Source organism: Meriones unguiculatus, chromosome 3, assembly GCF_030254825.1.
Source record: "Meriones unguiculatus strain TT.TT164.6M chromosome 3, Bangor_MerUng_6.1, whole genome shotgun sequence".
In the NCBI taxonomy this organism is placed as follows: Eukaryota; Metazoa; Chordata; class Mammalia; order Rodentia; family Muridae; genus Meriones; species Meriones unguiculatus.
The window spans coordinates 105,498,651-105,514,390 of NC_083351.1; the positions used below are offsets into that span (position 1 = coordinate 105,498,651).

The following is a 15,740-nucleotide window of genomic DNA, read 5'->3' on the forward strand; positions in this document are numbered from 1 at the left end:
GGAAGCCAGGCCGCCTCCTCTACAGTCTGCTCTCCTGTCCTCACAGCTGCCAACTGGCACTGATGCTGGAACAATAGTTTTTCAGGGGAAAGCAAAGTGGGTCATTTCCCACTTGCAGCTTTTTGGATGGTGATTCATTCTTCTAATTCAGGTCCCTATTCCCTTTAATTAACTTGAATGCTGTTATTCTATAGAAGTATAATAAAAGGAATGAAAAAAAGAGCCATACTGTTGAAAAAGTCCAAAAAACACAAAGTGGCTTACCTCTCTGACCCTTAAAAAACACAATTAGTCATGAACACAAAAGTAGGCTTAATGCTAGATTATTCTGCAGTTTCGAAAACTAAAATTAACACACACACACACACACAACACACACACACACACACCTCATCTCCAGCAGGCAGACCTCTCTCAAGAATGTCTTACACAAACACTGTGGTCAGGCTGTCTTTACTTAGCAATATTCTAACTGAGTGTAGCCAACAAATTAGGGCAGGCAGCCAGAGACCAGTGACTTGAATTTTTAGTCTATGCATTTGAACTCTCCTAAAAAAGTAAGACAAGCATAAGGCTATGAAAAGCAAATCACCCATGACACTTTAGTACCTCTGGCTTAAAGAATGGGACCGTGAGGTAGTAGCTGCTCTGAAAGCACTTGTCTAAGGCACCTTTTTGCTTTAGGGACTTAAAAATAAAGTCAGAGCAATAGTTATCTACAAGGAATAGTACAGAGTGAATTTACAAGGCGAACACCAAATAAAGTATCAGACTTCTTCAATTTTGGTTAAATTTATGGAAGCAGAGAAACTTAACTGGCACAACGATCTGAGGTGCCAAGTGAGAACTCTTAACACTCCTCCTCCTGCTCTCGCTGGGCCAGACGCACATCACATTCTAGCCCTGTCACGTCTTCCTTCCTCCACGTAATTCCTTAGCCTGGCACCCAAGTTATGAAAACATTCTAAAGGACACGACTCCAGGGGCCGCCCCTCCAAACCCGATAGGACACTCACCATCGTCCTGTGTCTCCGAGGGACATTCCGCCTTCTGTTAGGCTCTCAGGCCAAACTTCATACGGAAGACAACTGCCACCCTGACCTTTTCCCCACAGCTAAAGACTTGGAACAATAATGAACACCATTCCTGTGCTTTAAAAAGTGCCCGGTCACCATGACAACCCCTTCCACTCCGGGCTAATTAGTGTGGTGCGGTTCTAGGATTTGATACAGCCCCGGGAAGGGAGTGAGGGACGCTGGGAGCTGTTGCTTTTTGCAGACTCCCACTGCCATTGTGCTTCTACTCCTTCCCAGTAATTTAACCAGGGGAAGGGGGATCTATAGGGCGATTGTCGCCCCGGGCAACCCGCCTACGGTGGTCACGAGGGGGCAACCCCAGCTTGCCATTGGTGCTTCAGTTTTCAGTGGCAACTTCCTTTTCTGGTGAATTTAACTTTCAAAGATGTCACAGCTGGAGGCTGGACAAGGAGCATTTTGCTTTTCAAAGCCTGCCTAATGCTTGCTAGTCCTCACTGGTAACCAGTTCTCTGGGGCTGCACTGCACCCCAACAAAGACTGCCTGCAGAGCTAAAAAGCTAGCTTTAGATGGGGACAAATAGATTTTTGGAAGGAACAGTCCTAACCCCAGGCAATTACAGCCTCGGCTAGATTGCTTAGTGAATAGTTATTAATACCTACTATGTGCAAGATTTTTGTGATTTGTGCTTGTGGAAGATTCACAAGTGGAGGGTGCATTTGTTTCCAGAGTTGCTGAAGTTTGGGAGGGATCAGGTGTGTCAAAAATCACCACTGATCTAAGTTGGGGAGATGTGCGCTCACATAAAAGCGGGACACAGTGGCACTTCTGTGACCCCAATGCTAGGCAACATAGACAGGTAGATCTTAGGAACTCACTAGCCAAGCGGTCTAGCCCAAAGAGGGAACTACAGGTTAAGTGGGGAGCCTTGTCTCAAAAATCAGCTCATGGGACACTGAGGTGGCTCAGTGGCTAAAGGTGTTTGCACCAGAATCTCATCCCAGAAGCACACATAGGAGAAGAGAACTCCCTCCATCCGTGAGTATGCCCTTTCATAAATGGATAAGAGAAAAAAAAGAAGAAGTGAGGAACAGTGAAATACACACAAACAGGAGCAGAGAATGCACATACATATACAGGTGCGCACAGAAACTACATGTACAATAGAAAGTCTAATATCACACCGTATTTAACATACAAACAGAAAGACAAGAATGAATGGTTGTACTCATCAAGATGTAGCTACTGGTTCGCTAGTGGCATTACTGTGATGGGGGTAACTAACCACTTTGACTGGATTTGAGGTCTGTTCCCCAGGAAGGAATTCGTGCCTGATGTTAAAATGCTGAAGTCTAAGGCTGGGATCATAGGCCTGGGAGGATGGTGTCGGGGGCTACCTAACACTGCTGTTTTCCTAAATGCTCAGGTTGTCGAACTGCCTTCTAAAGATTTGTCTAGAACGATTAGTGCTGCCCTCAGCGTCGGTCAGAGCAGTTTCTTTTAGCAGTGAGTAGTAGTTAGTATATACTCAAAACTGGTCAACAGCTGTTGGGGGCTCAGCCCTAACTGAGGCAGCCACATCATCCTCCCAAGGCTCAGAGAACAACACAGAGGAAGGGGAGGAAAGAATCGCTGGAGCCGCAGGATGGGGAAGAATGCTGAGACATGCTGTCTTCTGGACATGGCCTGCTTATTAAACCCATGGTCTCCCGGCAGCTGGTTCTTGTGCCAGATCAAACCAGTCAGCATTCCAACAAGATGTCAGATGGGCTCATAAGGCCTTGCCCTAGATGACAAGCTTCTGGCAGTTGATAGCTCCTGGGAAAGGAGAGTCAACTTCCTTCTAGTATGTCATCCCTGGTAGGTTGGCCAGGCTCTAACCCCTACATGCATGCAGACAACACCAACTGGACTCAGCTTTTAAAAAGATGACACCAAAGTAGGAGAAGGGAGGAGGGGATATAACTAAGATACATTGTATACATGTCTATGAAAGAGAACAAGAAAATACTGTTTTAAAAAGACACACAATGGGAGATAGAAAAGCTGAAGAGTCACAGGCAGCACATGCAACCTGAATTCAGAGTCACGAAGAGCTAAAGGAGAAGAAAGGTTATTCTGATGGAGAGAAGCAGCACAAAGCCGCAGAGTAAGAAAGAACCTGCCTGCCATGGCTTTCATAGAGGGCAAGAATGGGATGCAGGAAACTGAGACTGAAGAGGGCCATGCCATTCAAGATGGAATGGGGTCTAAATGGAGTAGCTGGGTGTGGGCACAACCAGACATTTGTTATGAAAGGACAACCTTGCTGGCAAGAAAACACTAAAAACAAGGCCACCACCCACCACAGGAAGGACAGGGGCCACCTGATACCAGCACACCAGGAGTGTCAGCACCTTCAACAAGTAAGATGGAAAGAGCCAGCCACTGATTCCTGGCTCACTGAAAAGGAAGTTACAGAAGAGTCATGTGCAATCAACAGCCCCTCATGAAAAGCTGGCTGCACCTGTGAATGACTACATGGCAAGACACACATATAGGCAAATGCAGGTGGGAGTGCAGAGAGACTGTGGAGAAGAAAAGGAGGAGGAAAAAAATAACCAGACTGCATTAATAACATAAAAAGTTTCAGTGTGCGAATATCTCTAAAGATGTTTCAGAAGAGTACAGCTTTGTGTGTGTTCATGACTGTGCAGGTACATGTATGTGGATGAGAAGACACTGCAGGACAGCCATAGGTAGTGTGCTTCAGGCTCTTTCATGCACTTCCTCATCTTGTGGTGACTCTCAACCATAATTTTTTTTTTAATTTTACTTATTATGAGTGCTCTATCTGCATGTATGGCTACATGCCAGAAGAGGGCATTAGATTCCAGTATAGATGGTTGTGAGCCCACCATGTGGTTGCTGGGAATTGAACTCAGGACCTCTGGAAGAGCAGACAATGCTCTTAGCTACTGAGACATCTCTCCAGCCCTCATAAAATTATTTTCATTGTTACTCCATAAGTGTAATTTTGCTACTGTAATACACTGTAATGTAAATATCTGTGGTTTTTGATGGTCTTAGATGACCCACAGGTTGAGAACTGCTGTGTAAAGTGAAAGAATCCATCACAAAAGATCATGCACTCTATAATTCAGTTCTATTGAAATATTCAGAAGAGGAAAATATATACAAACAGAAAGTGGACTGATGAAGGAGCTGGGATCAACAAAGCAAGGGTGGCATGGGGTGACGGAAAGGGAGGTTCTCTTTGAGATAGTGGCTGTGTTCCAAATGCTGACTTTGGTCATAGCTGCACACCTGCAGATAATTCAAAAACCACAGAAACACATTTTCAACAAGTCAATCATGTGGTGCCTGAATTGGATGGCCACGGAGCATGCCTATAGTTACAGTTACTGCCAACACTGCGGCAGGAGGATCAAGCAAGTTCAAAGTCAGCCTGATCTACATCGTGAGTTCCAGGCCAGCAAGGGCTTCAAGCAGGTATGACCTTGTCTAAAAGACAAACAAAATGTAAGTAAAATAACTATGAATAAAAGGCTGGTTATCACAGTGTATGCCTGTAATCAGGAAACTGAGCCAGGGAAATTTGGTATAGGACCAGCTCTGGCTATATAGTAAGACCCTATCTAAAAAGTACAATACAGACGAGAACAAGCCAGGAATGTAGTTCAGTGAGCACCTGCCTCACACCTTTCTGATGACTCTAAGTGTGATCCCCACCAATGGAGGAAGTAGGAAAAAAAATACAATAAAGGCCCAGTAGGCACTGAGCTTTTTAAAATGACTCAGGGGTGATGGCTAGAGAAGGCTGACATACTGGAGACAAGATAAAAACACAGTTTTAATTTATGCTTCAGGAATTCAGTCAAATACAGAAGGAAAAAAAAGAGCATCGCTTAGAAAATGTAAAAAAAAAAAAAAAAGAAAGAAAAAAGTCCTCTTCTTCAATATGAAATAAGAAGGCAAAATGCCCAGACAGAAACAGGTAACTGGGAACAGAGCAAGTTAAATAAATCATGGGCAAAGGTTTGCCACTGAAAATTTAAATACAAGGGCAGCAGACCTGGCAAGGAGGGGCAGAGATCCACAAAAGGCTTCATAGTGGAGACAGAGTCAGATGTGCATACCCTTCTAAATCTGACTGCCCCAAGATGTGACCCAGCCTTGGGCCATGCACATGACACAACAACAGGAAGTGTGTCACCTGCCTGTGGCAAGGGGGGGGGGGGGTTCCACCTGTACTTAGTAAACCAAAGAAAGCTGACTGAGTTTATTATCTGCGGGCCTTTCATTTGTCTGTCTGTCTATCATCTGTCTATTTACTTGTGTTCTCCCTGTGTGTGTGTGCAGTTCACAGGACCATCTGGGCTGTCATTTCTCAGGCAACAGGCCCTCTCATAGGGGCCTGCACCATACTGATTAAGGTAGACTGTCTAGCCAGGGAAGCCCAGTGACCCTCCTGGGCTTTTTTTTTTTTTTGCAGTCTTGGGAATACAAGGGTGTGCCACCATGCCCAGATTTCTGAGTTGGTTCTAGAAACTGAGCTCATATCCTTATGATAGCATGTCAGGCCCCTTACCAGCTGTCCTCCAGACCTAGGCCCCTTTCCTGCCTCTTACCTGCAGGTCTTTGATATTAGGATGCTTCTGAGCATCAGGAAGACAATACACCCAGCCACAGGAAAGCCTGGAAAAGTGCAGGCATAAGAATCCAGGCCACCACAGGGTGCTAGCCCAAATTGTACATGCTAAGGTACCAGGGTGCCTATGACCCCAGGACAAGGACGAAATCTCTGCACACCATGAAGTCCCCTAGGAGAATAGAACATTGAAGAATACTGCACAACAAAGTGAGAGGGGTGGACATCTAAGTAAGGACTGAGCAATAACTGCAACTTTGAAAGATGCCACTGGCTGTGCTACTGCACCATCACTATGCAGAAGTCTGTCGTCCATCACTACACTTAACATAAGCTACAGGGTTGTAAAAACATTGGGTTTGAAAGGGGGGAAATGACTGTCTCTAGAAGAGATGCCACATTATATCTGACTATAAATTCATAAATGGATGACTCTGTAACTCACTGTAATTACCATCATGACTATATTAGTTTATTTTTTTTTTTTTTGAGATGAAGTCTCATGTATCCCCTAGCCTCAAACTTCCTGTGTGGCCTATAATGACCTTGAACTGACCTTCCAGCCTCGAGTCCTGAGTTCTGAGATTGTAAGTGGACAGCACTATGCCTGCCGTATGTTGTACTGGGGTTTAAAATCACGGCTTCATGTCTGCTAGGCAAGCATTCTCCCGACTGAGCTAGCACCATAATCTTAAAAGGAATTTCACACCATTCAACTTCAATGTCAAATCCTTCCTTTCAGGAAGGAATTCCAAATCCTTGCTGAAGGTCCAGGCAGGAGGTAAAGGATGCCTGCTCTGGCTTCAGTGAGTAAGCCACTGCCCCCTCAACACCCTAACAGAGACTTTGCTATCTTGGTGGGTAACATTACTGTATTCCCTGGATGAGAAAATTGAAAGGAAGCATTGAATAATTGGCTGAAGGCAAGCTGAGATTTATTCAGATTAAGCCATTAGACTCAGGCTCACCTCAGCGCCAGGGCTTAAGTTTATACCTGGGCTGAATCCTTGGCACCAGACAAACAAAATAACTGAGCAGTAAGGAAAGTCAACTTCAAGGACGACTTTTGCCTTCTTGAAAATGAATGCTGCATGTGGGTCAGATTTGCATACATCAAACCTCTCTAACTATGGACACGTGGCAAAGGCAAGGGTTCATCTCCACAGGCACAGATCTGTGAGAGGAAGAAATGAAGATGAAGCCCAGGCAAAAGCTGTTCTGTAGTATTCCTGGTAGCAAAATCTTATGGAAATACATTATCCAGAAGGTTTTAGCACTGAGGAGCTGGGGGCCAATCTCCCATTTACTAATTTGGTCCAACATACAATTAAAAAAAAAAAATCACCGTTTTCACCGGCATGGTGACTCATTCTTGTAACCTAGCATTTGGGAGAGAGGTGGAGGCCTGTGTGGGCTGCAATGGGACATGTGTTTAAGAAATAAATAAATTAACATAAACTGGGGCTGGAGCATCTTGAAGCCCAGGGGTACACTACAGAACCAGTTCAAATGGCAACACACACATACACACACACACACACACACACACACACACCTTCTGAACCAAGGAAAGCATTCAGGAAATTGAATTCTAGTCACTTCCACAAATACATTCTGGTCCCCAAAATAACCTTCCCATCCAGCCTAACATTAGAAAACTGGCAAAGGGCTGCAAGTTCTTTGGTCCACTGTGGTTTAGTGCCACTTGCATCTCTCATTTCTCCCAGGGCATGTGTGGAGGACAACACCAGGCCAAGAGCACGCATAAGCAGACAGTGGAATGACTGAAACAGGACACACAACAGGCCACAGAACATGCCCACACCCGACAACCTATTTTAATAGTTGTGTCTTCATGAAAATAAATAAATACACTATGCCAAGTATAACCCGACAAACCATGAAGTGTGCTCCTAATGGTTTATAATTTTTTTTCCAAAATGAATCATTTATTCCTCTCTTGGAGATAGTTTTATGAGTCGTATAAACATGGCATTTTTAATCAGTTGAAAGATTTATGAAAAGCCTCATTTAAAATGAGCCACAAGAGAAGCCAGCTTCTGGGGGAAGCATAGAAAGCCAGCCCTGGTTGGTCCAACCTAGATGCTTCTGCAATCCAACTGCTGAGAATGCAAGTGACAGTGGTCTGGCTCGGGGAAACAAGGCGACCTCTAGAGCACGGGAGGCCATAGACAGCCAAGCAAAGCATCCCAGAGTCCCACCAGCTTCTGCCCTGCAGTCCTACATTAGCATAGGATAAAATACAAGTTTAGGGTCTGGAAAAATGGCGCAGATGTCAAGAGCACGGGCTACTCATGCAGAGGAACCAGATTTCATTCTGGCCCACGTAGCTGCTTACAACAGTCTGTAAGTCCAGTTACAGAGGATCTAATTCCCTCTTCTGGCCTCTGAGGGAACGAGGCATACACACTGTGCACAGATGAACACTCAAATACGTAAGTTAAAAATATATAAATTTATACAAATAATGAGCTTTTAATTTTATACCCATCTCCACACACATTGGTAGGCATTTTTCTAAAACTGACAGGTTCTATGTTCCTTCATTCTGTCAAATTTTTCCAACTTTACTAACCTATCCAATTGGGTCTGCAGCCAAGAGACACACATAGCCCACCTTAGAAGAACTGGTCCTAAGAAATACCGAACATATACCCTAGGTAGTAAGAAGAGCTATCCAAGGGTTCTTAGTGAGTACGGAGGGCATGGAGACAAGACCACTGGACGGATAATATTTACTACATCTACAATTCACTGTAACTGCCGGACAGCATGCCACCCCGCTCAACTGCACACACAAGCCAGCCTGAACTTTTGATCCTCTTTCTTCAGATTTAAGGAGTTAGAGACTCTATTCAAATGCACCACGGGTAAGTTAGTTTACACTGAAACTCGAGGTCACCAAGGCAAGAATCCAGTCTTCCTGATCTTGCTATTCCTGCCTCTGAACAGACAATAAGCCAAAGCTGGCTCAGCCAGCCTCAAGCTTCTCTACTTACGGCTGCCATCTCACTGCAGGCAGTTTCATACTGCTGTTGCATACAGGCTGATTTTCACAGTTTTGGGGAAAGACGCAGAAGTTCATTTTTTCTCCTCAGACCTGCAAGCCCTCTAGGTGAGGACAGAAAGCCACGGGGTGACAGGAAGTGTTCCAGGCAGTGAGTTGGGAGTCGGCCCATGGGAGTCAGGTTACAGCTCATGGAAATTTCTCACTCACCAAGGACAGCCTCCAGAGCCTCACAGAGCGGGGTGTCTTGATGGAAAAGGAAAACAAAGGACGTGATGAAGACCATGGCTGCGCTCATATCCAAGGGTAGGTACATCTGCACTTTATCCGCATTACAGATAGTCGAAGTTGCTTCTTGACCAGCAAATTCCCTTGTCGTCACCTCTGCTATTTCTCGCCTACCCCACCCTCCATGTTCTCAGTCCCTTCCACACTGCCTCTGCATCTCACTGCCACATCTTCCAAGTTTCACTGCATGAGGGCCAATCCTCTTCTGCTCTGCGCTACCATTTTCCCAATCTACGAGAATTATCAGGCCATGGTGATGAAGTGTGTAAGGCACAGAGAGGCAACCTTCTGAGAAATTCTATTTTGCAACTTCTAAAATACTTTACACATAAGCAGTCATTTGCTCATCTCTACTACCTGGAGGTGGAGGGGTGGATGGGGCTGCCCACACAGCAATGAAGGCAGAGAAGCCAGAGGCTTCAAGGTCATTTACTGCTTCAGACAGATCCTGCCGCCCTTCCCTTAGACTAAAGTGATCTCTCTCTTTAATGGGCAAGATCAAGTGTAAAGTGTCACCATGTGAGTGTCACGGCCACCCTCGGTAGGTTGCTGGTCAAGTGGACCCTTCCCTGTTCCAGGACCTGGATTGGTCTGCATTTACAAATGGCAATGGTGATAATACTACTGATAAAACTAGCATTACTAGTAGAAAGCCCAGCCACAAACCTATCAGCGACAGCATTCGTGACAGCAGTAACAAGAAAACTACCTGCTTTGATACACTGCTAGGTAGTCTTTCAGAGGCCCTCAGTGGTAGGCTCCTGTCGTGTTTCTTATTTTCTCCTTCTTCCAGTGTCTTCCTGTCGTGTTTCTTATTTTCTCCTTCTTCCAGTGTCTTCCCCTTTGTTTTTCTAAGTGGGGATTGATCCACTTACCCTGGGTCCTCCTTCTTGTTTAGCTTCTTTAGGTGTACAGATTTTAGTATGTTTACCCTATCTTATAGGTCTAGTATCCACTTATAAGTGAGTATATACCATGTGTGTCTTTCTGCTCCTGGGATACCTCACACAGGATGATCTTTTCTAGATCCTACCATTTGCCTGCAAATTTTATGACTCGGGCAGAGTGCAGGGAATCATATGAAAGAAGAGGTGGTTAGTAAAACCTGGAAAGTACAGAAGCTCCACAAGTAGAGCAACAGAACCAAAATATCTGGGCTCAGGGGTATTTTCTGAGATTGATACTCCAACCAAGGTACACTGATGAATATAACCTAGAACCCCTGCTCAGATGTAGCCCATGGCAGCTCAGTGTCCAAATGGGTTCCCTAGTAAGGGGAAGAGGGATTGTCTCTGACATGAACTCAGTGGCTGGCTCTTAAACCACCCTCCCTGAGGGAGGAGCAGCCTTGCCAGGACACAGAGGAGGACATTACAGCCAGTCCTGATGAGACCTGATAAGCTAGTGTGGATGGAAGGGGAGGTGGACCTCCCCTATCAGTGAACTTGGAAAGGGGCATAGGAGAAGATGAGAGAGGGAGGGTGGGATTGGGAGGGGGCTTGGGAGGGGGGCATGAGGGAGGGGGCTTCAGCTGGGATGTAATGTGAATAAAATGTAATTAATGTAAAAAAATAAAAATTTAATTAATTAAAAAAAAAAAACAGCCCCCTCCCCAAACCCAGAAAACTATCATATACTAGACTAGGTACCCAAGCACCAATTTTAACAGTTCTATTTGATAGGTATCATTGCTATGCCTGTTTTATAGATGCATTACCGGAAACACAGAGAGGTTGATTAACCTGGGTCACAAAGCACATGCCTGCCAGAGTCAGGTAGAGTAACTGTTACTGCCCTAGATAGCCACACTTGCAAGGTACAAGTTCAGGAGGGGCTGAGATGCTCCTGTAGTATCCAAGTATTCATTATTTTACAGTAGAGTTCATTTCCCAGTATTTCTTTGTTTTTTGTTTTTGAGTCAGGCTCTCAAGAGACTGGCCTTTACCTTACATCGTGATTGAGGATCACCTTGAACTTTTTTTTTTTAATTTATTTATTATGTGTACAGTGTTCTGCCTACATGTAACACCTGCAGGCCAGAAGAAGGCACCGAACCTTATTATAGATGGTTTTGAGCCACCATATGGTTGCTGGGAATTGAACTCAGGACCTTTGGAAGTGCAGCCAGTGCTCTTAACCTCTGAGCCATCTCTCCAGCCCCATTTCCCAGTATTTCTAAATCAACTTCACCACAGGAGCTATTTTGGGAGTAGCCAGAAAACAAATCCGGGGTTAAAATGCAATTAAGTCAATGAGTTTAGTTAGAACAGAAGCTACTAAGTACAGCCTGTTTGTACAAATAAAGCTTTATTGAAACGCAGCCATGCAAGGGTGAGAAGCATGGGACCTTACTTAAAATTTCCTACATAAAAGTTGAGTATGGCCAAGAGCAACTGTAAGCTCAGTGCTGAGGGGCCAGGAACCAGGAAGATCACTCATCTTGCTAGCCCTGTCTGACTCCAGGTTCACTGAGAGACTGTCTCAAGAGAATAAGACAGAGAGCTGGAAAGGCTCCCCAATGTCTTCCTGTGGCCAGCTTACATACCAGCACTGCACTGATCATCGCCCACACACGGCAGATATACAGCACGTACACAACATTTCCATACAGCACACATAGCACATGCACACACAGTGCTGATTTCTGAATTAAAAAACAAAAGCTATGGCTGGGGCTGGGGTGTGGCTCAGGGTTAGGGCCCAGAAGCAGGGTGCACAAAGCTGACATGTAATTAAAAATCATCTTCATGCAATTAATTTTCTTTATACTTTCAAATGCAGGTACTGGAAAGTGAGTGCTTCTGTACACAACTCACCTTATGCATCTACTGAAGAAATACAGCCTGTGTCTTACAGAAGCTCACAGACGAAAGAACACAAGTAGAACACAAATTCTACTTGTGTTTGGTGCCAGGGGATAACTTCTATGAATCAACTCCTTGACCGTTTTAACACAAGGCCTAGTTACTTAGGTAAATTCTCAGACACATGAATCCTCAGCCACTGCTCTGATCATTTGTCGATGAGGAGGAAGACTGAAGGTGAAAAATTGTGAATTAGCAAAGATGGAGGAACAGTTCTTGTCGGCTAAGCGTGTGGAGCATCAGATGTGAGGAATTTCCTCAAGTGTCAAGTAAACCATGTGAAAGATCTTTCAAGACAAAGAGTGATTCTCAGAGATGGATTTTTTTTCATCAATTCTATTTTTCATTTCGAAAACACAACAAAAGATCATTGCACCATTAACTCATTAACCTTTAAAAAATAAACCTTTGAACAAAGCCTTCTTGGTGCCGACAGCGGTGGTGAGAACCATGTGGAAGTGTGCACTGGAGTAAGGTGTGACAGACCGAGATGGGGTGCACACCTCAGTAAGTGCTCCCAAAGAGCTCACTGATCAGCCTCCCAGGGTTTGGAACAAGCCTTCTTCTTACTGTATCTCTGGAACAGTCACACGTTCAGGACTTAGCTGCCATGGTACCTTACCCTGTCATGTATGTGTTTCCAAATCCCACAGGGGCCTGAAAACCACACAGTGAACATATGGTCAAGTGTTTCCCTGAGGTGTGAGAGTGGAAGCCCAGTCTTCATTACAGCTCTTCCTCCATCCTCACTCTTCTCGCTTCCTGCTTCTGTCAGAACGGAAACTGCTGCTGCAGACTTCCTTCCCTCCCCAGGGCTATGTGCTTAATTCTGCTCTCAAGTCTCCACCTCATAGGAAGTCACCAGTCTTCACAACAGTGTGTGGCTCCCTCCAGCAAGGCACGGGATCTCCCCTGAGAGTGTTCCCATAGGAACAGATCCCTTGCTTGCAGAATGGGGGGCTGACATTAAACACTGCTCTTCAAAGGAAAGCTACCATTTCCTTCCTGAATTAAAATGAAAGAGCAATTAACCATGGTATGGCCTGCCACATGCCAGGGATTTTCATGACCTGGAAGAAATTTCAAAGAGTCCTGTTCAGGCCAGTGGCATGCCAGCATTCTTACTCCATTATACACTGAACATGAAGAGTGTGCTGCCCGAGGCCTCAAGTTCTTCCTTAGAGGAACACCCCAGCAGTGCCCATGATGGGCAGTAGTCCCTAGTGGGACACTAGCCAGATGGATGGCAAGCATTCAGGAACTTTCACAATGGCTGACACATGGCATTATGTTTATTGTACTTTTCAAATATGCTGATCCACTGCAAGGAACTTAAAGTCTGTCCTTTTAGGGCTGGTAAGACAGCTCACCAAGTCACAGGGCTCACCACTAACCCTGTCCTGAGTTCCATCTCCAGGACCCACATGATAAAAGAAGAGTCTCCTACAAACTGTCCTCTGACTTGTGCACCACACACAAGATAAATAATTAAAAAATAATGTGATAGTAACAACAAAACAACAACAAACAAAGTCCTACCCACTACCATGGGCAGGACTTCTCCATGGACCTGGAGAAGTGCTGAGGCCTGTAAAGTGTGTCTCAGTCTTAGTGTGCACACATCCATCCTTCCTTCATCACCATCCTTCTCTTTATCACCACTAGGTTGATGGACAGGAAACAACATTGACTTCAATCTTTCCTTAAAGTAGCGGGTGTAAAATGTTCACTCAAGGTTCTGGGATGACATCCCTCACTAAAAAGTTTTCTAGATTACACAAAGGAGAGCAAATGGACTTTCCTTGGGTCTCCCCATGTGTTCTTCTCTCAACACTGCTCTCATGAGGCCCTTGACCAGCCCTGCTAAGGAAAACCAACTGCATTAAGGGGAGCCGTTCTGAAGCAAGAACGTGTCACACCAATATTCAAAAGCATTTAGCACTACCAGGTACACACTTGCCCAGCCTCTTGCAGTGGGAGGCTCAGCCATAGTACTCAGCCCCGGCCCTAGGATCCAGCAGAAAAGCCAGAATGAGAGATGCAGAGAAATCTGCTTAAAAGACTACAAGAAAAGACTTTTCTTCCTAGTAATGGGAGGGTTCCCAGGGAGAAGTCTCTTTGGGCTCAGCTCTCACCCTTTCGAGGAGTAATGCTTACTCTGAGAAGACATGGTCTTTGTTTTAGTCAGAGGTGGACCTCAATGGCACGATTTAAAAAGGACACTGACAAAAGGGCATGACAACATTCTCGGAGTATGTGACAGCCATTTTGGTAGCCATTTTGCAAATCCAAGGAGTTACAGATGTGTTGACTGGTAGCCCAGACACTGGAAACTCCAAACAGACACTTGCTGTGAAGCAGAACCTCTAAGGACATAGAGGGTTGGCAGTTACCATCTTTGTCCTGAAGATCTGGTATTTATGAAGGAGACAGAGGAGTACTGTGTGGTACACTTGTCTAGACTGTTGGGAGACAGTGATCTTACAAAGGGAAGGAAGATTCTTCCAACAACAACAACAACAACAACAAACCCAAACAAAATCCCACTGTCCCTGGGAAGGAATCCTACATGTCAAAAATATGCTCAAGGCAAGCCAGCCTGAGCAGAGATCAGCATGGCAACACTGGAACATGATGGTAATCCAGATTGTTGAGTTCAAAGGTCAGAGTCAGACAGGAGGGACCTGAGTTCCCTGCCTCAGTGAGAATCATCAGCGGTGGCCTCATTAGCAGTGGCCAAATGCCCAAGTTCCCTGGGGTAGGAGTCCTGGGAAAACAGTGCTCAGAGTATAGTGAGGGTCGAGGGAGGGCGTTTGAGACACTACTTGGATGCTTACAGGTGGGGTGTGTGGGTTCAGGAATAGATGCTCTCAAACCTTTCGGAGTTACAAGGTGAGCTCATGTGCTGTGGAAGCTAGAGTGTGGGTGGGTGTGGGGGAGTCAGGAGACGGGCTGCTGCTGAGCAGATCAGAGCGCATCTCAAGAGGAGGCTGGCACCCATCTTGAGACTTCGGAGTTCACGGCCAGTGGCTCACCATTTCCTCCCTGACCCAGGAGGACGTGGCCCCTTGCTGAGAACTGTAAGGTGGACACTTGGGATTTCAGAGATCATTATGCAAGCTATGCTGCAATCAGGAAAAAAATAATAATTCTCTTGTTGACCAAAACATCAACTGAGGCAAAGAAATACTGAAATTCTCTAGGGGGGTCCAGAAGACACCAAGAAAAGGACTGTGATGTCTATGTGACCAAATGAAGCCAGTCCATACATTCTGCAGGGGTGAGACAACTGACTGGAGTTTTAGAAACTGAAATGAGGTGAGGGGAGTTAAAACAATGGGATCTGAGGTTCCATTAAGCTGTGGGCTGAGGTGTAGCTTGGTGATAGTGCATGCAGTTAGCATCTTCAAAGACCTGGGCAGATCTGATTCATGGGCTACTCATGCAGGCAGGGAGGGATTGCAATCATACCTGGTAAAATATTAGTTTCTATTGCTTCCAGAAGCAGAAGAGAGGGGGCTGGAAAGATGGCTCAGTGGTTAAGAGCACTGACTGCTCTTCCAGAGGACCAGGGTTCAACTCCCAGCACCCATGTGGCAGCTCACAACTGTCTGTAATTCCAAGAGCTGACATCCTCACACAGATGTACATGCTGGCTAAACACCAATGCACATAAAATGAAAATAAAGAAATAATTTAAAACAACAACAACAACAACAAGTCCAAACAAACAAACAAATAAACAAAACAGAAGCTGAAGAGGCAGGCCCCGCCTAGAAAGCCAGGTCAACTGACAATCCAGCTGTTCTGAGACAGTCTTGAGCTGAGCCACTTCTCAAGTTCTATCCCCAAAAGAATCCAACAATAGTGTTGC

The 15,740-nt window shown here is 45.2% G+C and overlaps 1 protein-coding gene across 4 annotated transcripts in view; it reads right to left on the reverse strand.

The window, feature by feature from the left end:
• Myo10 (myosin X) overlaps positions 1–15,740 on the reverse strand; it is a 197,603-nt gene that overhangs the window by 38,766 nt on the left and 143,097 nt on the right. Inside the window, exon 1 of one of the 4 annotated variants that reach the window (XM_060380415.1) lies at positions 1,017–1,302. The exons of the other annotated variants lie outside the window; for them this stretch is intronic. Coding sequence (XP_060236398.1) covers positions 1,017–1,019 — 3 coding nt within the window. The 5' untranslated portion in view covers positions 1,020–1,302. Of the gene's footprint in view, positions 1–1,016; positions 1,303–15,740 lie in introns of those variants that run through there. 4 annotated transcript variants of the gene reach the window in all.